The sequence below is a fragment of the Sinohyriopsis cumingii genome, chromosome 11 (assembly GCF_028554795.1).
Source record: "Sinohyriopsis cumingii isolate HCF-2022 chromosome 11, ASM2855479v2, whole genome shotgun sequence".
Lineage (NCBI taxonomy): Eukaryota > Metazoa > Mollusca > Bivalvia > Unionida > Unionidae > Sinohyriopsis > Sinohyriopsis cumingii.
This window is the reverse complement of record NC_142971.1, coordinates 25,181,350-25,209,164: the sequence shown is the minus strand read 5'-3', so window position 1 is coordinate 25,209,164 and position 27,815 is coordinate 25,181,350. Positions and strand designations below refer to the sequence as shown.

Genomic DNA, 27,815 nt, shown 5'->3' with positions numbered 1-27,815 from the left:
TCTTATGATCTAATACACTGTCATTTTGCCATTGATGCACACTTCGTTTCTGAGAGAAAGAAAAGAGATGGCCTTAATGTACACAAAGCAGTCCTTCTATTTTATCATCATTTCTGAGTAGTCGCGATCAGAACAAGTCACTAAATGTTCCAAGGGAAATCCAAGAATTCGTTAATGAAGAAAAGACAGTGTTTTCTGCACACTGAGGAATATGACCATAGCAAGCTCACATTATCGAAATTAGTAGATGCAACATTTCTTCTCTTAAAGTCAATGATGTCAACTTCCAGAAGATGTAATCCATAACTGCAGTCGTTGGGAAAGTAGTCGTCTACCCAGTGGGTTCCTGATCGTGTTTATGACATAGAATTGAAAGCCTTTTCGTTTTTATGTGGGAGTAAATCTTTATAACACATCTTACATTTCCAAGAAGCTTTATACTAACTATGAGTCAGCCCAGGTATTTCACTTTTATTTGATTTTTGTTATCTTTTACAGGTAAAGATAATTCACTATTTCATACCTGATATTTTTCCTTGAAATGTTATGTCAAGTAAGTCGATAAACAACTGGTAGTTTCAGTACGCTGTTGCAAGATAGTTTTGATGCGATAAGTCTCCAGAGAACTCAATATAGGTATGGAATGGCCACACACGTCTTTATACCAAATTCTTAAAATCATCTCCTCTGACATAAGAAGGCATGTTTATTGCATATACCCTTCCAATATTCTTCTTGACTCTTCAACAAACAATTGTCATGTTGTTTCTGACTAGAATGATTAATCTGACATCCAGATCAATGTTTTCTGGTCGGGTTGGTTATTATTTCACTCATGTCAGTAGCAGAACAGGAGACTAAATAATTGTATTTTTACCTCCTTGTTCTGGATTTAAAAAATGCATCATTATCGCCACATTCATAGGTCCTACAATTTCCATCTTTTCTAAAAGTCTGGGATCACTTCTATCAACTGTTGATATTCATCGTTTTATCAAATTCTGCACACAAAGTCAGAGCTAGTGCAATTCAGAGCTTGTGTTAGAAGGCTTTGCGCGAAGTTTTACATGCTGAAAATGTCATTCGTCGCTGCTTTGGTCCTGAATGAAATCAAGTCCCCAGAAGTATATCCTACATAATCGTCGTCAAAAAATACTCTTCTTGCTTTTGGAACAGAACTGTCCTGTGGTTACTGATAGTGTCAAGCAAGACCTCAAATAATTTATTTGTGCAAACTTAGGTTCAAAAGGTCTGATACACATCATCTTGCCATCTCGAGTGATAGCTATCATGGACACTTTGAAGTGTAGGAACTTGACAAAATTTCAATTGATTAGCTGCAAGAAACTGAAATAATCTTTGCTGACTATGCCAAGGAGCAAACGCTTTCGTAGCTACCTATGCAAAACAGTATCTTCTATCTTGAATTGGACTTCAGAGTCAATGGTAAAGTTTTTCACTTCCACCTGGTCAAAGGATACATAGATATCGCTCTGCTTAGTGTTCGACTGATGTTGTTTCCCAAATGCAAACGATCCATCATTTTTAAAATGAGTCTTTGTTTAATTTTCTTTAGGTCGGACATAAAATTCAACATTTTGACTTTCGTCGGCTCCTGTCAAATATGTATTGTTGAACTTAATAAAGTGTCAGGTTTCTATACCACACAAGCGTCCACATATGTGTTCTTGGTTTCGTCTTCGTATGTCACGAGGTTTGCCATATTCACTCGATAGGGGTAAGTATCCAAACTGATGCAGGCTAGTTTCTTATCCAATTACAAATCCATTTCGCTGAACAACGAATGCAAAAAATTCTTGACTGGAGCTATCCTGGGCATCTTCCCCTACTAGGCCTGCCCAAACGTTTTGACGTCATTGCCGAACAATGAACGTTGGTGCCCCCACCCCCCACCCCCGTCCGACAAGAACAAATTCACAACCGTATCAATATTTGCCTCTTAATGCATGGCGACCTAGGAGAGCGCCTAGTTCACCTATATGATGGGGCCTATCATGTTCCTCTTTACTGTTGTTCACCTTGAGAACATTGATTTTCTTGAGCAAACGACTGTTATTCAGATAGATGTAATTGTTGGTTTGTTCTTGCATTTCAAATACAATAGGGCTGAATTGGTCAATGGCGACACCAATGAAATTCTACCCACTGATATTCCTGCATTTTCGTAATCGTTACTGGTATGGCAGACAGATCGAGGTCAGACTTGGAACATTCGCTGAACCTCGGTGCATCATTTTGTCTGTTTGTTTTGCAGTTAGTAAACAAACCTCTGCCCATTGTTCTTATTTTCTTTTTTTCTTAACGTGTTTATGATGTCTTAACATGTTTTTGACTTCTTTCTGACATGTCATTGCTGTGATGTGAAACACGACGTAATACCTTAGCCAAAAGCGTCATTCGACCGTATGGTGGTGCCTTGGTTCTTTGAGGTCTTTTCTAATTGGATCAACATATTTTACTATCTAGCCATCTTTATTTAGTTCTTCGATAGTCAATGAAAACGTTTTTGGAAATTCCTTTCATTTTTGCGTCAAAGATGTATTTTGAACACATTCAATCCTTGAGTGACCAAAGGTTTTCAAATGGATACTACCATAACAAACGTTGATTTTAACATATCTCATAAACCATGTCCTCGTTGTTGAACGATTATTCGGTACACATGATGCATGCTTCTACACTAGTAAAATAGTTTCAAAGAATTTTCTTTCACAGTAACTTTTCTTTTGAAGATATTATACATTGTCCCAGATCTTTATTTTTATTGACACTGTCAAAATACACTTTCCTAACATGAAGATAAAGAACATGTACAAATTCCTAGTGAACATGGTACGTGTTTCGTAAGCAGCTGTGAAAGGAAGCCACTTTCAAAGGAATGACTCTCAGCAAAGGAGCAGCTGTGTTTTCCTACAAGCATATACTCGACGACATCAGAATACATAAACATCAAATTTAGTGTTTTGTTCTATTCGGTATGCCAACGAAAATACTGGAAGAATTGGTCTTTGTTGTAGATGTCTTTAGAATGCGGTACTGAAATCGTGTTTTCACCCAGAATAGCAAATAAATCAGCAGAAAATCTGATAGTTCAGAAAAAGAACTTTTAAGACTATAAGCAATTTTATGGTACTCGATCAGGACACTTCGGCAAGTTTTATTTAGCATTTTCCACGAATGAAGTGGTTTGATCTCCAATCACATTTTTTACTTGAGTTGGAATAATGATTTCTACCAAAGCTACTTCTCACTGAGATTGCTGATTGAATTGTTTGGCTTGATGTAGCTTGGCTGTGAAACAAGATAATGTCTTGTTCTGAAACAAACACATCCATATAACTGTTACTCGGCCATATAAAGTAACATTGCTTATTCACAGGTTGATGTTTCTGGTTTCCGAGGAGTCATTCGATGTCAAAGGTGAACGAATTTTCCAAAATGGATTCCAGACAAGCGCTGATATAGTGATTGGAAGAGTTTTTGTTATTACCGGCGTTGGAAAAATCTGTTCTTGTTGTTACTGAATGTATATTTTAATGAAGGACGGAGAAAAAAATAAACAACAGCTGAGTAACATTGTCCATAATTGTTTACCTCCTTGCTGCAAACTCAAATGTCACAATACACCACACGAAGATATGGCAAAAAAGAGGTTTTTACATTGTTCAGTCTTCGTTAAAATCAGTATAATTATGTATTCCTTAATTTAGAAAAAAATATAAATTTCTAAATTGTTCACCTTTAAAATGACGATTTGTAAATTTTCGTTTTATAAGTTTTACGTTTTAGGAAATTTCGTTTCAATCTCCTCAAATTTCTGAATTAGTTTAGAAATTTTAATATTTATTTATCCTCGACCATATTCTAAATTTTTCTGGAAATTTTTTCTTAGTTTCCCCTAAAGTCGGTATGAGTTTTGGAATTTTAGTATTACCTTTAGAATTTGGCAATTTTTTATAAAGTACATTTTCCGAAGTACTTTCAGACCATGAATGTCCAGTGTGCTATAGGAAGTTTAATATATTCTCAGTATTGGATAATTGGGGGGGGGAGGTGAGGAGAGCAATTTTCCGGATAATGTTCTGTTTGAAATACAAGGTCAATGTCTAAATGCCCAGCCAAACCCCATGTTCATTGTTTTTAAATCTGGAATCCATCTTTCATAGTTACATCTCACTGGTTACAAACATGAGCAACATCCCGAAAATTACTTTTGTATTCTTTGAATTTTGCGAAATGTTGTAGACTGGTTGATTATGATAGAAAGGTCCATCTAACTTTGATAAACTATATTTCTTATATTACAATTTATATCTGATTACAAAATAGAATACGGATTGTTTCTTTTCGCGCTACAAACATACCTAACAATAGATCCGGGGTCGGCAACCTATTTTACATAGCGTGCCACTTTTTTCTGGATTACTTACAAAACGAACGAGCGCGTGAAACCAGTAAGAAAGTAATACTGTTAAATAGAGATTTTTGGCTGCCCTTCGCGTGCCTTACAAAACTTCTTGACGCGCCATCTTGTGGCACACGTGCCGTAGATTGTCTCACTCCTGCACTAGATCTTTGTTCTGACAGATTCGTATATTCCTTATAGTACCATTCTCTCATCAGTGTAAATAGAATACAAATATCTAGCCATTCCTACTAATCTGTGATCCAAAATCAACCCACAGTCGGTCATATCATCACAAAACTTAAATTAGAGAGCTAAAGTTAATTCCTTATTTTCTCAGGAAAACAACAATTACTTCCCTCTCTCTCTCTCTCTCTCTCTCATATCGGCCTAACTATAATCTGTACTTCATCTTCAATGTACAGCTGTTTTCTGCATATTGTCTGTGCATGGTTTTAAACAGAGACAGCAAAGCTCAACTGTGCTCTTGCTGAACAAATTAGACAATTGCTGGTAAAGTGTTATAGCGGGAATCGTGTCATGGCGATTAGCGGTGAAATGTGCTCTTTTACGTTCCAATGTAAATTATTGCCTTCATGAATATCCTGAAATCATGTAACCACTTTAATTTTAATCTTATTTGCATTTCTCAAGAGAATCACACTGTAAAAGAACCTATTAAACGGAAGAATATTACTTGTTTATCTCCTAGAGGAAATACTTGCTGGATAGTTCTAAATCGAAAAATTATAACAAATGAGCTCAAAAGAAAAAGAAAAAATTTAGAAGTGAGATCAATAATACAGATTCAAAGTCATCGTATAATGTGACGTTCTTTCTGACGAAACGTTGACACCACAACAACATCATGGCAATTTGTGCAATATAGTATCAAGGAGAATTACACATTGTACCTTTTCTCTGGCATAATGGGAATTTGCAGTTTGGACCATTTGTTGGGCAAATGGGAATTTACATTTTTACAATTTATTTCACATTATAATAGTGCTATACATTTTGTGTTTAAACAAATCATCATGATAATGATGGTGACCTTACTGGTGCAAATATTCAATGTTACCTTTTCCGTGACAGCGAATATTCCATAAATGTTGTCATGTTATCGATTAATAGACTTTTGAGTCCTCTTTTGTTTTACTTCATGTTTTAATAACTACTTTCTTGAAAGTATGCAATAAATCCCATTTGTGTTAACGAGTACTTGGGCTATAATGGAATAGAGTAGTAACTTAGGGCAGGGTTGGGAGGACGTCTGTAGTATACGGGATGTGTAGGAAGGACGTTTGTCAGAACGGTATTATGTATCCCTATCATTGTATAGCATGCATATCAAAGAGTATAGAAATTTAGACCAGACACGAATTATCTCAATCAATTTGTGAAACATTTCTCTATATATCGCTACCACTCATTAAAATTGGATTATTCTCTATAAAAGTTCATTCGTGCCATATTTTCTACACAAAGTCCCCCAATAAAGACTTAAACTAATATAGTCATTCAAAGTGGCTAAAATATTCCGTCTTCTGTAGCACATTTTGTTCTTAGAAAATAAACTGTAAGCATATTTGTGCCATAGCCGACCAATCACCGTAGTTGTGAGCGGAGGTTTGGCAAGGGCTTGTTGGAACTTACGCTATAGCAACAATGCATTCCCTCTCAAGTCGTTACAATTAGACCAGGGGACCAAGTTTGATACAATTCAGACTTAAGAAGAAAAATCAGAAAAAGAGGCAGTCTGAGAAAACGGCCTTAAAATCAAACAGCCTTCATCATTTAAGAAGATATAAAAGATATAACATGCAATGAAATAGAGTAAATAATTTGAAAAAAGAAATAAAAACATTTTTCTTCAAGGCACACATTTGACACTCTTCGTACACTCAGACTTACAATGAACATGGTACTAAAGTAGGTTTTTATGATATTAGGGAGTATTTTAAAAGAAATTGTGAATTTGATATCTTATATGTACATTTTAGGCGATTGACTTTTTAAGACAAATAGAGGCATCTAACATATTAGAACTCTGTTTTTGAGAATGAAAATATATATTTGAAGGAACTATATATTTTTGGATAATAAAAACAATCTGACTTCTTCCATCAGTAATGATTTTAGAATTTTTCCCCGTAAACATCCTTCAGATGTAATCTCAACAACTAAAAATTCCCTTTGTGAAACATAGAACCATTCTATAAATTCACAGTCCACTCATGCCATCTAGTTCAGTTGGAGATTAGAACCGACATATTTACGTCTATCTAAAAAATTGAGCACCCAGCAGACCATACAAAAGATGATCGAATCATTCACATTGCATATGTGCCCATTTCACAGAATTTCCTGCCAGTGACTCTAAATCACGTTATTTTTGGTGGAATTTGCATAGTTTGCCCTGATTTAGAAGTCTTTGGCGCCAGAAGCAGCGTATTCAATTAAGTCAGAAATAAGCACAGTGGTACTTGTGAAGATGTCGTTTGAATGCCCATAAGTGAATCTGAACTGTTCTTGTTTAGAAATCAAGTGATACTACTGGACACTCATAAAATTTATAGCTGCATTCGCCATATATGTAACCATGCATATAAATCTGCTTTGCTCTCATTTTCGGACGCTTTCTCTAATATTATTTGGTAATCTGTTCGATTGATTTAGATGCCGTTACATTTGTTTTTACTGCGAACAGTAATTTTCCTAATTGTTTTTGTCCCACAGCATCAGATATCTAATGATAAGTACATCCTGACTTGACTAATTGGATTGTTAGATACTATACTCATACAGCGTCAGGTATTATAATTACAAAACTCCTTGATTTTTTATAACGTTATTTCAAAGAGTAGGCGTGGATATCTCAGAGATTTGTCACTTTTGCATTCGGAACTTAGATTTTTCATTGCTGAGTATGGAAACACCTTTAATACCAATAGTTATCTGAGATGTAACAATACGGCACCAGTGATCGAAAAACATTTATATTTGTGACGATGTAAGATTAGGTCGTACTTTTGATAATGAAATTCTCTAAAGATGTATTCATATGTTTCAATTTTAAGAAATAATATGGCTGTTTTAAATTGTGATGATGAATGAAAAATATCACATTGATTTCACGAAAAGAGGCTCATTACAATATCGGGGTATTATCTTACTAGGGTTCACATTGTATCGGGGCACATGTTGCACCGGGGTACGTATCGAGATTTAGGTTGGATGATGCGTCTGAAAGCATAAATTGCTGTACACGTCCAGAGTACAATACTTCCAGAGTACACTGATATCTAATATTAACTAATTGCTTTTAGGAAAAAGCCCAGATATTGGTATTTGCCGATGGCAAAGTGGTGCTAGACTTTCATCAGAAAAGAGAGTCAGATGAATTAAAATTTCCTCCAAAGATCTTGATCTTTTGTGTCCTATCATAAAACCATTAGAAGCGTTTATTAGTTGTCAGAGAGCGGATTTAGGGTCAATTAAATACTTCAATTAGTCAACAAAACAGATCCTTCACGTTTTGATTATGCCGTACTCAGTGGTGAATGCGAGCCCTAAGTCACGTGATTCTTGGCAAGTTGTAATGTACAGAGGGTGCTTTTCGTGCTTCCGATCTAAGGACATTTCTTGCATTGTCCTCATTTCTTGCAGCTTTCAGTGGGAGAGTTATAATTAAGTGATAATCAGTAAATATTTTCGAAGGTGTCTTATTATTGCGGAAGACTTACTGACTGCGAATATAATGAAAGACTATTGATTGCGAATATAATGAAAGACTATTGATTGCGAGTATAATTAAAGACTATTGGCTGCGAATATAATGAAAGACTATAGATTGCGAATATAATGAAAGACTATTGATTGCGAATATAATAAAATACTTATTTATTTGCGAGTATAAAGAAGGACTTATGAAGGCCTATTGATTGCGGATATAATGAAAGACTATTGTTTGCGAATATAATGAAAAAAGATTGATTGCTAATATAATGAAAGACCTGACTGCGAATATAATGAAAGACTGATTGAAAATATAATGAAAGACTGTGAATATAATGAAAGACTCTTGATTGCGAATATACTGAAAAACTATTGACTACGAGTAATATGAAAGACTATTGACTGCGAGTATAATGATATACTTATTGATTGCAAATATAATGAAAGACTTACTACTTGCAAATTTAACAAAAATAAACGCACGTGACAATAATCTGCCATGCATTAACTGATTATAAGTTGAAGTTATCGCTATAAGGCCGAAGCGTAGAACAACCTTCCCTTGCTAGGCTGAAGAACTTTCAAACTCTCACTGTTTGTTTTCTCAGTGATTGTTAATGGTGGAAAAACTATTGAATTTTCGACTTTTATTCACAATTACGATCAAGTAACATCCTGGCATTGCTCTTATATAACATTTGTCGCCGGTAAAGGACACAGTGTCTGGCATTGTTATATTTTAATGCTGGAGTTCATTCAACTTGCAAACATGATAAATTCCCAAGGTTGATGAGAAATTAAACTTTTGTCACGTGAGGAAATTAGATTTGATGTATCTTGTTGGATTCCGGTGTCACCTGTTGTAATTATTACAGTTTTCGCTCCAATAGTTGGCGTAAGCCAAAGTAATTAATTAAGAGTTGCCAATGGCTGAGGATGATATCGAGATTATTTGACTGGTATTTTGATGTCAACATTACTTGACTGGTATTTTGATGTCAACATTACTTGACTGGTATTTTGGGGACGTTTCAATTTTCACAAACATTATTTCCATCGTACCTTTATGAGTTAGGGTCATATGTTTACATATCATCCACATAGTACAAAACTCCAAACCTTGAATTGACTTCTTTTTAAAGGTTAACTGTAAATCCCTACATTTCCAATAGAATAAGACTTAATATTCCCTAGGATTTTAATGGTTTTACTGGCAGCTCTCTCTCTCTCTCTCTCTCTCTCTCTCGTGATGTTAGTTGCGCTTTTATGCTTTCAAATATTTCCTTCTGTTCGTGATACACAGTTTTTATGTTACCGTCTATTTTTGATAATGTCTTTTGAATTCTTCAAACTGTTTTTTCATAAATTTCATAATAAGCTGTAAATACATTATTTTTAACTTACAAGTTCAACAGCATTTACATAGGTCCCTAATCATCTTGTCACTGCTCTTACCTCATAACGATTCAGTGCTATTCCTCAATTACAATACCATATTATTTTACATTATCATTAAATTGGATATTTATGTATATTGTTTGCATATCACCATCCTGAGGGAGCAATATCTTTTGACTTTTACCAACATTTATCGCCTTCTTTTGTTCAACCTATTGTAATCAATAACTCATTTTTGGTCTGGATGTCTGTAATGATGTGTGATCGTTTTGATTCGATGCTACCTTTCATCGATGTTTGTAATGATGTGTGATGGCTTTGATTTGATACTACCTTTCATCAATGTTTGTAATGATGTGTGATGACTTTGATTTGATGCTACCTTTCATCGATGTTTAAATGTCTTACCATTAAAGGGGTTCATTTTTTAAAATGTTATTTTTTCCGAATTATATTGTAATTTAGATGCCTTTTTTACATCCTAATTGTACAAGTAGAGGACATGGCGTGAAAAAGTATATATCCGCTGGGAGTAACATTTTCACAAAGTCCTATACTATGCTTTGAAAAATCACTCATAAGACACAATATCTGCTTGTACAGCGGTTACATCATTTTCATTCAATGGAGTTTCAAATGTATAAGGAAAGGGATTTACCAACAACAAAGATATATCTAACTCCATTTGTTCAGAAACTGAATAAAAAACGGAAATTGAACATAGTTATTACAACTTCAACACAGAGGAGATAAAGTTATTACAACTTCAACACAGAGGAGATAAAATTATTACAACTTCAACACAGGGGAGATAACCGGTAAATCTTAATCCTAAACACAATTTGGAAAGGATGAATGAAAACGAAATCAAGAACACCTATGCTTCCTTTATAAATGGCCGTCAGATGTTGTAATTTAGGTAGTGATGTCATTGATTAACAGATGAATAATTTTGTCTGCAGAATGAATTAAAACAATAAACTACATGACTTTGAAATGGTATAGGATACTTAATTGGAGGTTTATTGTTTACATTGAGATTACTTGTATCTGCATTGGGCGGTAGTTTGACAACATTCACCCATCTTGTTGTTTCGAAGAAAGGGCTTTCTCCCCGAAGCGTTCAATTTTTAAAACAAATACAGAAAATAAAGCTGCAAAATCACAATACTGGGCAAAAAGGCATGATTGAAAAATGTGTGTACTGATCGCTTTCAGCATCTGTAATGGTTATCATTTTAAAATGTCTAATCGTTGCCTTTAACAACTATTGCTAAATATATATCATTAACCAGGGACGAAATGATCTGTATCTATATCAGAACTGTCCAGCTACATGTTCGTTATTGACTTGTTTTATTGACCGAGCTCTACAAAATATAAGTTCTACAACTATAATATAATTACTATTAAATTCTAACTTTCCTTGATTGAATTGACTTAACATTTGCATCACTGTGATATATTTTGTTTCGTGCTCTTTGTCATTTTTCCGGTATAGTTCATTGTGCTTTTTATTTTGTTTCTTTTCTACATGTGCTATTTGTTTCCATTTAGCTATTGACCTTCAAATATGTCCTTATGCATGGTTTGCAATAATAACCGCCTAAGTCAGCTACGTATTTCTCTTTTCTACATATAGGACATGTCATGAAATTGATTTATTTAATTTGTGCACAAAGACTTCTGAGTATTTTTCACTGCTAAAAGTCACACTGAAACATTTCTTGCAATTAACTCTATTCCAAAACAAATTATTTCATTTTCACTTAATACGCAATCCGCTAACTGAAATACAAGCACAATTTATCACTCATTTTCAAACTCTGCTCCTGCTGTTGCCTGCATCGTACGTTTGTAAATCTAAAACTTCGGCTTCCTTTTAGTCAGTTCTTAATTGCCTACCTAGTAGCAACAATACTTTTACCTAACAAAGCTGTTACTCAATAAAGACGTGTGCAATAGTAAATCTTTTTAGGCTCAATAAGTGAGTATATATGGATCAAATGATAAAAATCCAGCCTAACAAAAATGTAAAAGACACATATGAAAATACACTAAGTGCTCTGTCGCCAGAAGTATATATATGGTACAGTCCGTGACTGACAATCGACAGTGTAATCAGGATTAGACTAATAAAATCTATTAAAAAAAAGGAAAAATGAATTAATCGGAAATATTAAACACGTTATGTGTGCCAGAAGGAATGTGTGTTTCTGCAGAAAGTTTATGTTTAGTTGGAATAATTACAGCACGGATTTTCCTTGAGCTTTTGCTTGTGTTTGTACAACAAAAATGGTAGTTATTGCTGTGGAAAAGCAGTCAATAACAATGTATTAATACAAAGTATAAAAACATTATCAAATAGTAACATTTGCATTCAGGACAATGCACATTATCGATTATGTCGTAAGTTATCTGTGAAAACGAAATTAGTCTTGGCGAGTTTATTTTAATCATAACGAATATAACAATAAGGAAAGAAAGAAATATAATAGTGATTCAAGACATACAGAAATTAAAGGGAAAACATGATTAAAGACAGGAAGAAATTAAATGAGAAATAAATGCACGAGAAACAGGAAAGTTACTTAAAGAGTCGAAACAAAACAGAAAAAAATGCCAATTTAGTTCTGACGAATTCAAAGATAATATCTTTTTCTATATAAATAGAAAGAATCACTGCTTTAAGCCCTGGTGGTTTCTACAACCTTGAGATATTCTTGAATAAAGTCAGAGAAGAATTTACTGTACATGGTGATAACGAAAAAGAACTGATACGGAATTTTTTAAATCTAACTAGGTTACTCATCTTATTTCGTTCATATCACCAAGTACAATGCTAACTTTTTAGGATTCAATAACTATAAGATGATACAAACATTAACTGAATCTGAGTCTTAAGATGTTTGAAGCCTAACAATTTATACATTTATCTTCTTACAATCAACGGCACAAAAGTTGTTCATGATTACACATTATACTTTATTATAGGTCTTCAAAATATGTTGTATGTCTTTGCTTCATCCATTCTAGTGGCCATACAATTTTGCAAGCAACTGCAGAAGGGAAGTACTGACAGACTGAATATCAACAGAAATGACGAAAACGTGATAAATGATACGATGTTTTGCAAGAACAATAACTATTATGACATTCTGAGCACAATAAATGACAACTGAAATGTCGATATTTTTAGGAGATGCTTGTAACTCTTAGCTTAAAGTCCAATGTTTCATCAAAAAAGTAGAGAAAAATCTCACTCTAGAGCAGTTAACTCTATTACAAATTTACCTGATGCTATTAAATAAACTCATGCAGCTAATGTTTGGTTCGCACAATGTTGTGTTGATACCAAGATTTGAAAGACTCTGGAAGCTAATAATTGCAAAGAAATCAAAACCTGGATGGAACAATAAACAAAATACTGAAATCTAAATAAAAGAGAGTGGTAATTAATGAGCTAATAAAATGTAGATCTGGGCCAACAGATTGACGAATAAAATGAACTTTTATGCTCCAAACTCTTTTAACCAGTTAAACAATTATTCCACACATTCTCTAACGCTTGTTAAATGTCATTCAAACCTTGCAAGCGGTAAGAGAATCAGCAGGGGAATATGGAAGAATATTAACATCAAATCGAACGGAGTCTTTAATAAAATCTGAATTACTTGTCAACTAGAACAATTATTTCTTGAGAGTATGCAAGATGGTTATCATACAGCAAAAACCACTGACTTACACAATAAAATAATAACATTAAGATACGCTGTCAGCGTTGCAGAAGAAGGTTTATTTAACCGAAAGAGCAAAATACAGTAAAAGTTACAAAGACAATATAAACGCTAATTAAAGTGCGATAAAATCAATGCAACAACTGACACCTTATGTACCACATATTTAAATGATTCGAGCAGAACGATAAAATGCACGTTACTGAAGCTGAACAATCTAAATTAGATGTAAAAGATCGTGTTCATCTAAAAGTTGTTAATAACATCCGTGCAATTTAGGGTAGCATTGGTGAATTAGAAACAAGAAAACCCGTGCGAGAACAAAATTTCAGTCATTAAGAGGTTGCGTTAATAGTTTAAAAAATAAATGAAAGTTTCGTACACTGAATACTTAATCGAACACATAAATGGATGTAAGTAATATTGCGTTAAAATATTATATAAATATATATAACTGCTGAATAGGCTTGATTCTCCCATTAATTAGCTGAAATGGTGTTTTATATTGTGCAAAAATACGGAGAACGTGATTCAGTCAGTATAAGATATCTTAGTGTGTTTAGAAGGTCTACCAAATATGGTTTATTATTATATACTGAACAAATTGATATTGAAAGCAGGTGCACGACACGTGTAAATAATAATAGTATAGTGTATTAGGAATTACTTTGTAAACAAACCATGTACACTCATGTCAGAGTCTTTAACTTTCAGTTCTATTAGATTTGTTTGTGGATGAACTAAAACAGCTGTTTCGTCTGTTTGAAAGTATAGATGATAAAATAAACGATGTCGACGAGTTTTCTAACCAATGAAACTTCCAAAAAAGTAAATTAATGAACGTGATATTCGCATTGTCCACAACAAACGTGAGATAAGTAACATTAAAAATACCATTTGATAATTTAAACAGTTATTTAGGAAAAATGTTCGTACAACTTTATACGTGAAAGTATTAAATTCGAGGGTAGAAATGCAACTGAAAGTCGCGCGTTAACTTTTGTCGATACAATATTTCGAATTTAGGCGGGCGATAAACACCATACATGATACAGGTCATAAATAGCTAGGAAAGCATGCAAGCGACCTGGCATAAAAATGTCTTCTTTAGCTGGTAATAAGAACGGCAATAAAATATTATTTCATTTTTGCATCTTGAATTTCCTCAAAATGTACTTTCTTAGTACTCTAAGTCCGAATTACATGAACTATGTCATGGGTTCTAAAGCTTGATTATACAATTCGAAATTGTACTGTAATTTCGACTACATTCCAAGTGCAATAACATCCTTCTTACTGCAATCAAAATCAAATGAACATTATATTCCATAGCGTCTTTTTCATAATTACAATTGAAAGAGGGCATACTATTCCTACACTGTGATTCCAAACATTCAATGACAGTACACAAATACACGTGCAGATTAGTCAGGACACCTCCTCGCTGCTCAAACCAGATGTACTTCATGTGGAATTGGCAAAGATAAATCCAGTCCATAATCACGAAATTTAGTAAAATCGACAACAATACAAAAATCCATTCATTCCAGACAAAATGGATAAGTTGATTTAATGGACATTCATTCACAATATGACTCTAAATTTCAGTTTTAAGTAGACCAACACGACAATTATTTTTGAAACTGATGCAAGACATCACAGTGCAGACATATTAGCGATATGACTGAAAAATTGTTAATGCTACGTTAAAAATCCAAATCACACACACATTTGAGCGTTATGTCGATGCACGAGTGATTTTCAAGTAAATCGGTTTCTCTTTGGCGATGTCGCTATTAAGTTAGATTTTGTCTTAAAAATAGTCGATGCACAAATATAAAAAGCTGTTGCATTAATCAAAACTATGCACCGTAGAAATATATGTCAACCTCAAAGGTGTTACAACCTTGGGAGTATCTCTTCATACGAAACAGTTTTCTTTTCGGTGCATTACGAAATTCAACTCTTGAATTCTATACAATTGACAGCAAATGTTGTTTTATTCACTTTACATACAAATAGTAAATAATTTAATTTTGTTGAACTTCAAAAATCATCTATATTCCTTTTGTAATTATCTGATAAAATTCCGCATTGATACAGATTATGCAAGTTGAATACGTCACTAAGACTAGTACATTGATATATTTTATACACTTGGAACCAATGAGTTACAAATGCGAAATGGTGTTACAATCGAAGCGGATATGCCTGAGTCATAAAACACATTAAATTATTTTTGTTTAGTGTTGTCATATCTGTAAACGAATTGTTGGTGCAAACAATTACTTCTCCTAGAATTATGTTACCCCACATAATAAATAGGATAAACAGGCTAGAAATTTCTTGCTTTTAACTACTTGGGTCTGTATATCCGTCATCACTCCAGGACCAATGACAAAACATGAAAGCTTAGCATGAATTAGCGTTTTAATCAATCGAATCAGTACTTACAAAAGTCCTCAAGTACTGACATTAACAACAAATGGCTTCACTACAAATTGGAAGGCTGCAAACTAACGAAAGTTTTACAATCTTCCGTGGGCGGAAACTTGATTGATTGTCTAATATTGGGGAATCATTGTCTGGATTTTACCATTATTCCCAACGAGTGATTTAAAGGGTTTATTTTCTGTATTAAAGTAAGTCATGTTTCCTTTATTTTACCCTTAAATCCACGCTCGCATAGGTATATATAATCAGTTTTCTCTTTGGTATATTAGAAAGAAATTACTTCAATGTTGTCAACAGAATATAGATATATGGCCTACTCAAAGCTTACATGAAATTGCTATGCAAGTCAGCTTTAATCTGTGAAGAGTTCTGTTAATTCATAATAGATATGAACATATGCTAGTTCAAATTACGCATCATAGTACGGGTCAGATCAGCAATTTGTACAATAGAAGATTTTAACAAGAAATACAATTATGCAATGCCTGGCTGATGATAACTTGTTAATAAAAATTGCTGCAAAAAAAAGCGAACATTCATAATTTTTATGAAGATTTGTTTTCAGATGATCGATAAAACGACAAAATCTTATTCACGAAGTGTTTTCTTTTCGTGGGCAACCAATCAACAAAACAATCTAATGAAAGGCAAAGTAATGTCTTGGAATGATTATGAATTAATGGGTGGTATTTTACAAGAGCTTTAAAGGTTCCAACACATTTGCAACATTAATGTTATTACCTTTCTGTACTAGAATTAATAATACCAATTACATGAAACAATTTAAATAATAAGCCTCTGTGCCAGACCCGATCAAACGTTTTATAGATCACAAAACACAATATTATGATACATTAACATAAGGTGGAGAAAAAAGTGGAGTGACCATGAAGGAATCCTGATTTATACATATAAAAGAGAGGTTTTTATAAAAGTAATTAAATACTTGTTTAAACATTGATCTTTCAAAGATTTTTGCGACAAGGCCAAGTAGAGAGATTAGTCGATAAATAGCTACCTCGTATGGATCATCTTGTTTATGAATGGGAAGAACGTGTGCAAGTTTCCATATATCTGGATATTTATCTTGTCCTTCATTGATTGATTAAAAAGCATTGCTAGTGGTGCTGGCATTGTTTCAATGACGACTTTATTCATTCTATGACTTACGCCATCAAGCCCAGTGTCCATGTTACCAGAAATACAATTATTAGTATATTTAATTTCATTTTTAGTAGCAGTAAGTTCGTTTAGGGTATCAAGAACATTTTTGAAGAATAGGGAGAGGAACTTTACTATCATACACAATAGTAAAATACAGTCAAATACAATAATCAAATACATTCATAAATAGTCCATTACAGTCATATACAAGAGTCCATTAGAGTCATATACAATAGTCAAATACAGACATAAACAATAGTCCAATACAGTCATACACAATAGTCTATTACAGTTATATACAATAGTCAAATACAGTCATACACAATAGTCCATTATGGTCAGGGTTACTACCTTTCACATCTTCAGACTCCTTTTCTAATGTAATAATTAACATAAAATCTTACCGAAGAGCAAAATGGGTATTAATGACAATAAGCCGTCGGTGTCCGGATGTAATGTGGTACTCTAAAATTCTTTTCTAGGTGTAACATGTACAGCTTGCATACCAGTGCCTTGTACCAACTCCAACCTCGATCTCTCTCAAGGTTCTCAATGTTTATGTTATTATAATAGACATAATTAACTTACGTTCTTCATTCGTCTTCAAAATGTGTAGTCAAATCGTTTGAAACAGCATCGTTGCCAAAACAAATGATTATGCACTTAACCTGACTTCCACCTAAATTATTAGCAATTGAGTTGTTAGCAATTTTTCACTTATGCATAATTTCATGCAAAACAATTACCACATAAAGTCCTGACATTAGTCCCAAACCAGGACATTACAACTTGCAGTGTCTGGTCAGTCATATTACTAATGGAATATATGTAAGAGAATGTTGTGCTTGATTCAGATGTTTAATGTCCTGTGTCACATTTTTATCTTGCTCTTTTCCACTTATTTATTTATGATATGAGACAGATCCAGTAGAAATGTCAAAAACATGTGTGGACCTGACGAAGGCATTTGACACGGTGAGCAGAACTGGACTGTGGAAAATCCTTGAAAAGCTTGGCTGTTCCTTACCATGGTCATACAGATATATGAAGACCAGCTTGGTCAGGTTAGAAACAATAACGACCTGTCACAGACCTTCCCCATTGTAAACGGCGTGACTGAGGGCTGTGTTTTAGCCCCCACACTGTTCTCAATATTCTTCAACATGATGCTCCAAAATACAACATAAGACTTTCATGACGAAGATGGCATCTGTATCAGATTTCGCACTGATGGAAACCTCTTCAACTTAAAGCGCCTTCATGACCCACACCAAGACCTTGGAAAAATTGATTAGAGAACTTCTCTTTGCAGATGATGCCGTCCTTGTTGCCCACTCGGAAGCCGCCTTACAGCGCCTAACATCCTGCTTTGAAGAAACTTGCCAGCTTTTTGGACTTGAGGTCATCCTAAAGAAAACTGAGGTACTTCACCAGCCTGCTCCCAAGGAAGAGTACCGGCCACCAAGTATCTTCATTGACCAGACAGAGCTGAATATAGTCCGTCAGCTCAGCTACCTGGGTTGTGGGATATCCTCTGATGCCAAGATAGACAAAGAAATAGACAACAGACTGGCCAAGGCAAACTTCTCCTTCGACAACCTCTATAAACGAGTTTGGTACAACGCAAGTCTCAAGAGAGATACAAAGATCAGCGTCTACAGAGCTGTCGTAATGACCACCCTCCTGTAAGGAGGCCAATCTTGGGTCACCTACAGCCGCCACCTCCGCCTCCATGAACGCTTCAATCAGCGCTGCCTCCGCACCATCCTCAACATCCATTTTTTGGAGTGACTTCATCGCCAACATTGAAGTCCTCAAACGTGCGGTGATCACCAGCGTTGAGGCCACGCTCATGAAGATACAGCTACGCTGGGCAGGGCACGTGTCCAGGATGGAGGATCATCGCCTAACAAAGACTGCACTGTATGGTGAGCTGTCCAGTGGCCACCGTGATAGAGGGGCACCTGGCTAGTGATATAAAGACTCCTTGAAAAAGACTCTCACCTCCTGTGGCATCGATCACCATCAATGGGCATCACAAGCTACTGACCGTGAAAGCTGGAGACATACAGTTCACCGGGCCACTGCCACATTTGAACAAAACAGAAGGTCAAGCTTGGAGGAAACATGACGGCGAAGAAAATACCGGGAACCATTGACAGCATCCACCACAAGCCAGACATTTCCCTGCAGCCTCTGTAGACGGACGTGCCTGTCAAGTATTTGGCTCTTCAGCCACCAGCGCGCGCGGAATAGAAGTGGACATCCCCTTTCCTAAATATAAGCAAGCGAAGTCAAACCAACATTTATATGTTTTCATATTTGCTCTGAATTTCTATAAATACAAGTAAAGCATTTAAGAACCTTGCGAGCAGGAAAAAGTCTAATACCTACAACAACTACAATAAATAATTTACCTGCTTATCGCAAGGTTGGTTATACAAGAGTCACCAAGTTTCTTAAGTACTGAGGAACCAATTTGTGTTCTCTCAGCTTTAGTTCAGTTTGTCTAGAGTGTCTGCTCTGTTGTCATTAACCTCTGCAGTTTCCAATGCACTTTTGAAAACATAATTGATTCATCCCGTTCAATGTTCGCTTCTTTATCATCATCAGGAATACGTAGTCCGAATAAATACCTCATTCAAATGATAGACCGTTTGATACTTCTCTTCCAATCATTACCAATACTCCATGGTAAAACTTTTTCATGCTGCTACCAAGTATTTATATTACATATAGATTGAAGAGGTCATTCCTTGTATTTCTATTCAATTATCAAATGCATGGTTTCTCTTGCACATACTCGTTTTTCTTAACATGCATATCATGTTAGGGTCTTTTTTGAAGTCAAAATAAATAAGCAACGAGTTGGTTATTAAATCCTAAGCCAATGGAAAAATCTAGACATAATGGACAATTATCAACTAGTTGAAATACGAGTATTGTATATAATCCTGAGTGTTTGTATTGTGTGTATTAGTTGTGTTCACATAATATATGATGAAGCATAGTTACGTCTACAAATGTTAGATCATTTCAGAGGTGTAGTCTCAGACTTATCACCGTGTAACAACACTTTTTCTTGTTTATGAATCCAATTTCAGTAGCATCGTTTGTTTCTGTATTTTCACCTGTAAAAATTGTTTATAATTCCTCATTACCACAATGCATCACACTTATATATATTACTACACTGTCTCACACCGGTATCCTTTACTACATTGTAAAACACCGATAGCTATCATTTACTACAATGCATCACACCGATATATTTGTACTACACTGTATCACACTAATATCGTTTACTACACTGCATCACACCGTCATTTTTTACTACACTGTATCACACCAATACTTTTTAATGCATTGTATCACGCTGATATTTTTAACCACTTCTCGATCGATACATTCTTTCGTGCCCCGTGTTTACTATTCTGTTTCAGGAGCAAGTCAGTGAAACATGTACACTGATCCCTGTGTAAATATATGCCTATGTACAAACGAATAAAGTGGTGCATGTTATAGTAGCAAATATTAATTTAAGAAAAAGACGTCATTTTTATGTTTTAATTTCAGGAAAAAGGAGAAAAAGAAGCCTGAGCCAAGTAACTTTCCTTCGTGTATTACCCCAGATGAACATTGTACAGGCTTAGTGTGATGTCCCACTCAATACCAAGAGAGAAGGCATTAACTGGACCATAATGCAACACTGTTTGTTTGTTGATCCTGGACTAGAATAGTGCATTCGAAATGTCATTTGTATTGCATCTTAATTTTCCTGAAATAGTTCTTTTAAATTCTCGCTTGCACTAGCCCTTTTCGAGATACAAATCTGAAGTTCAGAATCTTAAAATTTACTTGGAGAGAAAGTGTATCAATTGTAATTCAAGCGGATATATTGTTCCACTAAAATCAATATGAAAACCACGAAAAATTTCGTACCGTGTATAATGAGATATATCAGAGCATACAGCTATACGTACCACCGTAGGGACCGACAATGTATTCCTCTGGGGCATAGGTCTGCCATTTTTTTCTCCAAAAGTCTGTCTATCAATAGTTGCAAATAACGTTTTGTTCTGAGTTACAGCAAAATAAAACACCATATTATATCCATTATATTATTTGAAAGAATAAATAATTAAACTTCAGATAAAAGAAAAGAAAATAGCTAAGCTCAAAATAAAACTGCATCACTCCATCTCCCTTTGTACCTTATGGTTGATACATTTGCTAAGTATATGTTAATTGTTGTATAAGTTGTAATCTAAAATAAGATTATGCTTTCACTATCAGCTGACACCACCCTGTGAAAGGCATCTTGCTGACATTACGGTGTTTGTCGATTGAAATATGAAGCCTGCAATTAACTAACTACACTATTGATATAATACGCAAAAAAAAAAAAAAAAAAAAAAAAAACTTGGAAAGGGGTGATAACATTCGAGCAAGATATTTATCAGATAGGGTCAGTAAACACAAAACAGACTTACTAAGAAAAACGAGAAAATATTTAGTGGACTTCAGAAAGACGTAAAGGTCAAACAAAATACAACAGCTCTCTTGAAAATCTTAATATCATTCGCAGTCTTAACACGTTACCATTCGTTAGTAAATAACTAAATAAATATATTTTAATGCAAAATTTGTCCAAATTAGGATTTGTCTAGAATATCGTTCGTACCATTCGCACCATCCCAATTGTCCACTTGTGTCATACGTAACAAGCGTCAAATGTGTGATTAAAGGATCATAAGTATAAATGTATTTGTAAGAGTACTGTTGGTTTGTACACAAATAGTATGTTGTTAACCCAAGAACCGGTACAATGAGAAAATACCGAAAACAAATACCGACTTAAACCGGTATACAAAACTTCTAGGAAATGTCGCATTCTACGTTCCTGCTGATTCCTTCTGTCGATGTTGTTATAGAAACTAGTCATGATATGTCTGAATTGTCTAACTCTTGATCACTTACAATTCAAAGTTGTCACAATGAAAACTGTTCAAAACCAATTATAAATTATTGTACAAACTACCGCCGCATCGAATGAAATTCACATATCCGAAGCACAGAAATATCTGCTCGATACGACAAGGTGTAGATAGGGGTTATCATATCGGAACCTTGGCTAGCGAAGATATAGTGGTTCCATCAACATTTATTCTTTCTTGCCAGAGTGGTTGAATCAACATTAAATCTTTCTTGAAAGAGTTGTTGAATCAATATTTAATCTCTGTTGCCAGAGTGGTTCCATCGACGTTTAATCTTTCTTGCCAGAGTGGTTCCGTCAAATCTTAATCTTTCTGGCCATAGTGGTTCCAGCAATGTTTTTAATCTTTTTTACCAGCGTGGTTCCACCAACAGCTCATTAAACATTTATCATTAAATGTAGGTTCTACTTTTAGTTAGTCCTACATCCTGTCTTCTCATTATATGGTTTATTAGTCTGAAATCTACATGAACGTTCTGCTTCCGTTTGTTATTTAAATTACCTTTGATACACACTGAATGAGTAACAATTATATATGTATTTTTCATTAGTCCAGGTTTGATGTATCATTAACTACAAAGTTGAGCAATAAAATGGAAATATGTATACTTATTTGTTATCATTACACATGACCAGAAATTTTGGTATTCTCTCTCTCCTTCCCTCTCTCTCTCTCTCTCTCTCTCTCTAGAATATCGGCCTAACTATAATCTATAGCTTCATCTTCAATGTACAGCTGTTTTCTGCATGTGTGTGTGTGTGTGTGTGTGTGTGTGTGTGTGTGTTTGCCTCTTTTCCTTCTTCAATCTACCTACCAAGAATAGGTTAGATTGACAGAGGGTCTAAGATAAAGGGACTAATGACAACAAACACTATTAATAGTACACTAATAGCTACCTAACAGTCATTGCAGGATTTTAACTTCGCTCGAACGAGATTTTACACATGATGATATGTGCAACTTTATTAAACATTCCTTCTAGATCAAAAACAAATTTAGATTTTGCTAGGGTGTTTAATACTGTCAACAATCAGCATATACATGTTTCGTTTATGATAATCTGAAAATATGCGTGCCTTCTTAAAAACATTTATCAGGCACATGCCTAACATAATTGTTTGCCATTGAAAATGACGTGTTCATTCAAGTGTTTCCGATATGGACTCTGAACTTAGTTGACCAATCTGTTTTGCCACACTGTATTCAGAAAAGGAAACGTAGATTAGGAATGAGATGCGTGTATAGAAGTCATCTTTAACACGGTCTCCATACAAGTGAGCCGCAATATACGTGAGAGATTCCTACGATAAGTAATGTTACAAAACGGTTGCGTCACAACAGCAGATATAAACTCTCAAATATGGTATTTATTCAGATGAAATTATATTTCAATTGGTTCTAATTACGTGAAATAATTTAAATAGTAAAACTTAAACACAATTTAAATAATAGTATTGAATCTATAATTAAATCCATGCTATAAGAAAGTACGCGGTGTACTGGCCAGGTCGATAGTGTGGAACCATGGCATACATCCATGCGAAGAACATGGAGATGCTAAGTCATGAACTATGTTTTGCTTTGCAACAAAATAAGAGAGCATGATATCATAATGCTTTGCTTATAAGGAAAGTCATTACGGATTTTTTACAGTTAAATGTAAATACGAAGGTTTAATTTGTGGTTCACGAAATTATATGGCTTTCATACAAATTGCAATTGTAATTAACAGGTTTGTTTGGGTTTTTCAAGGCCAATGGTTTTTTACCCTATGTAATTCGTATTAGAAGTGTTTCAAAAGAGAGGTATATTGAGTATTGTTTTAATTAAATATGTAATGGGTTTGAGAAAATATTTTTGTTTGTTGGTGGCATTAGAGTAACTTTTAACACAATATTGACTAAAACATGCTGAGGAAATGTTTAAATGATGAAATAGTACAAAATAATGCACAATATATGAGGCAGAATAGCAGCAGAGGAGGTGGACAGACTTTTTGCTGGAACGTCATTTTTGAAGAAATAACGATTCCTAAGAAAAATGAAAAATTCAGGTCAATGACACCAAACGAAGCCTCTAACTTACCGAGAGTTTGTCTAATTGAGTTAGTTTGTTTTCTTTGTTACTTTATTTTTTTGTCGTTTGTGTTTTCAAACTTTGTAAGTGCGCTCGTTTACCCACCGGACGTTTCATTGAGGAGTCACCTCCTCTGTTGCTATAAATGATTGAGTAAGTAAATCATTATTATATCAATAATGGAATCTTACACTAGTAGATTAGCTAGAGAAAGATTAGAAGCAATTAGAAGATATGTTCCTTTTCATGATGCTCTTAAAGAAAACCTACAGGAATGACAAGATATACACAGAAAAATTATTTAAACCTGTTACAAAGGTTTCTGAAAGAGTTACAGAAGCTACTGGAGGCCTTCTTCAAACGTTAAAACAAACTGCAGGTCAAACTGAAAATATAGCAAGAAAAACTAAACAAACAAAAAAGATTTAAAATATATTTCAGATGAAGTAGATGCCGCTCAGCCTATTAACGTAGATGATGCCCAGATTATTGGCATAGATAGAGAAGTACTTGAAGATATTGAACAAGCTCGTATTAGAAAGGATGAAATGAAGGGTGATGTATCAAAACAAGAAATAGTTGATGCAAATGGTAAATTTAGCGATGATAGTATTCTCGACATAAGGATTATTAAAGAGGTCGATTTACCTATATTTGCCTAGATAGTTATAATGATAGAAAATAATTTCTAAAACCTGAGTATTTTAATAAATATGTAAAAAAGCGAAACCTAGCAGGATTGGGTATATAACGTACACCGTAAAATTGATAAGGTTCGATAGAAAAAGATGCAAAATATAATCATTTTATTGATGGAGTAAATAACTATATTAGAAAGTTACAATGACAAGAATCACAACAACTATTAGCAGTACAAGAGCAACCATCTCCAACAATAAAGGATGAAGAAGCTGAACAAAAAAGAGAACAAACAAAGAAGCTAAGCGGGAGAGAGAACAAGAAAAGGACAATGAAAACGACCCGGAATTTAAGAGAATTAGACAAGTGTGTGAATTACGTTCTTCGCCAGGTAAGAAAGATGTAGAAGAAGCAACTGGAAGTGGTTTTGTTACTCAAGGAACTTGTTCTGACAGCAGTGCTCTTGCCAGTGTTGATCGCTTAGAAGTTCTGATCGGAGGAAAACGTGTAGGAAATAAATCTCCATAAATTTTTAATGAAATATCTGATATTTGCCGAAGATTATTTAAAGGCGGCGTTATGGATCGTAATATTTATAACTATCTCATGAATGAAATTGATGATTATTACAGGGACTGAAAACAATTAATTAATCAGTATGTCATTGAAAAAATGAGTATACACAATGTTCAACGTGGGCCTTTAAAAGTTAGGGTTGTTGTTGTTGTTGTAGGGTTTAACGCCATTTTTCAGCACGCGATAGGCTATACATGGCGGCCAGTATTAATGGTGGAGGAAGAAACCGGGAAATCCCCGGAAAGAACCACCGACCCTCGAGAAGCTACTGGCAAGCTTTCTCACATATCCACATTGGCCGAATCCGAGACTCGAACCCACGCAGACAGAGGTGAGATGGCAGTGATCCGTAACGGTGAAAAGTTAGGGTAGTAAACTCACGATTGCCAACGTACAAAGCGATTTATGTAGATGGACTTGGTGATGCTGTTCAAGTTTTATTTAAGAGAATAGCTCCAAAAGAAAGCAATTCCTATTGCAAAACAATTAGGAATTAAATCTATTTGCGCTATTCCTGATAACGTTATTGGTGCTGTTGGTAATGTTGTGGGTAAAGTATTTTCATCAATCATAGAAAGATTAGCTCGATAAGTACGAAGAAATCCTCAGCAAGTAAAATTAACCAGTACCTAAAATAATGCCTGAGAATGTTAGTAAAATAATAAATCAGGCTGCAAATCAAAAACTAACAAAGTCGGCTAATATACCCCAGTCAGAAAAACAAAAAACAAAAAAATATAACAGCAAGTTTAATAGCAGGAAGTGGTCTTTGTGTTAGACGATAATAATTACAATAAAATATTCAAAGGCGTATCGGATTAAGCGTTTGATATAGACGCACCGGTTCTTAAAGATGAATTTATACGCAATTATTATTATTATTCTTATGACGCACGTGTAGCATATCAGAATTGGTGATCAAGTTGGTTTTGTTAATAATGGTATCATCGCATTATTTAACAGTGATATATATATATATGATTGAACGAAAAAATATTGAATCATGTCTCAAAAATATTGATATTGCTACGACGATATTGGATCTGGCAAGATACAGCGATGATCACTCGAGGTCAGATGGTCCATCAATGATGTTTACAAAGGATACCACTGATCAACCCGAGAGTAGCAACGTTAGACTATATGCAGCTCAAACTGAAGTTGCATCGATGCATGAAAATTTCAACTTGGGATTCACAGCACACAGATCAATTTTAAATGGAGATGGAAATTTTTCATGGGAGATTCCCTTATCACATATCTTTGGATATTTTTAGAAATGTTGGAAAAGTTATATTTCGAGCTAAACACAGAGTGGTACTTGTCAGAAAAGCCACCGATAATGATGCAGTATGGCGACCCAACGCAGTTGATGTTGGTAAATTGATACTAACAAAACTGTCCCTGTGGATGCCGGTGATGACTACATCGCTTGCTGAAGAAGAAAAACTACTTGCTTTTATGAATTCAGGTAGTAAATCATTGTTATCGTGGTTGAAAATGACTATAGATAGCGTTCGAAGTAATTCGGTTCGCTTATTCACATGGCAGATAGCATCACAGCAAGGAGTTTCTGTACCACGACATATATTCAACAGACTTTAGGAAAATGCTAGAAAAGAGTTACAGGGACAAAATCCAATGGTATTTGAGACACTTAGAGTTTCTGAAGTTGCTTTGATGATAAATGGACATGAAGAACATTCTGAAGAAGTTTTGTTAAATTTTGAACAAAATAATGTTGCACGTGCTTATCATCAGTTGATGACATTTATGGGGCATGAACAAAATGCTGACACTGGTTAACATATATCTCAGCGGGATTTCACAACATTATATCCAACCTATTACTTTTCGTTGGAACATTTAGATTTATTCAGTCAGTCTGTCGTTGATATGCATTCTCGAGCCCGTGTATCTCGACTGCCTGCTGATAGTTACAGAGCAATCGCTGTTATACTCTCAGACAAAGCAATGTTACTTGAAGGTGTTGGTGGATGAATGAGACTTATTGATGTTCCAGTTGAAAACATGTAATTAAATCGCTCTCAATATTTATAATGTCATATCATCATGTTAGTGTCATTCTGACTCCTGGTCAGGTTAAAAAGCTTAAATTCAATGAAGAACTGTAGAATAAAAATATAAGTAAAAAAAGATCAGGTCAAAGGTGATCTAAATAGACTATCATTGTTAGAACGTTAATTCAGGCATTTCAACAGCGCCAAACAATCAAAAACAGGCGTTAAACTCAATCGTTCTGCTGGTGCGGTTAAAGATTCAATTAAAATAGCCGGTAAAATTCCACTTCTTGCAGCTACACCGACGTTAATAGCTGCTTCAGCCCCCGCTGTTGCAAAAGCAGCCGCACTTGGTGCTGTTGGAACTGCTGCTGAGATGGCATTAACGAAAGCAACAGAACAAGGATTTTTTTTAAAACAGGAAGGAATATAAGATTTCCAGGAATTCCTCATCGATACGGAAAAGCTGAGACCTCCAGACACAGTTTGTTAATTCTTCCAATGTCAAATTTTGATTTACTTCATGCTGCTAAATAAAATTAATATAAAAAATTCTGAAGTGTTTTTATGCGTGATCAATTACCAAAAC

General features: G+C 34.6%; 1 protein-coding gene across 1 annotated transcript in view; it reads left to right on the top strand.

The window, feature by feature from the left end:
• LOC149787802 (uncharacterized) overlaps window positions 1-22,517 on the top strand; it is a 54,891-nt gene extending 32,374 nt beyond the window's left edge. The window contains exon 3 of the mRNA XM_089975670.1: window positions 20,494-22,517. Coding sequence (XP_089831796.1) covers window positions 20,494-20,570 — 77 coding nt within the window. The 3' untranslated portion in view covers window positions 20,571-22,517. The remainder of the gene's footprint in view (window positions 1-20,493) is intronic.
• The last annotated feature ends 5,298 nt before the right edge of the window (window positions 22,518-27,815 follow it).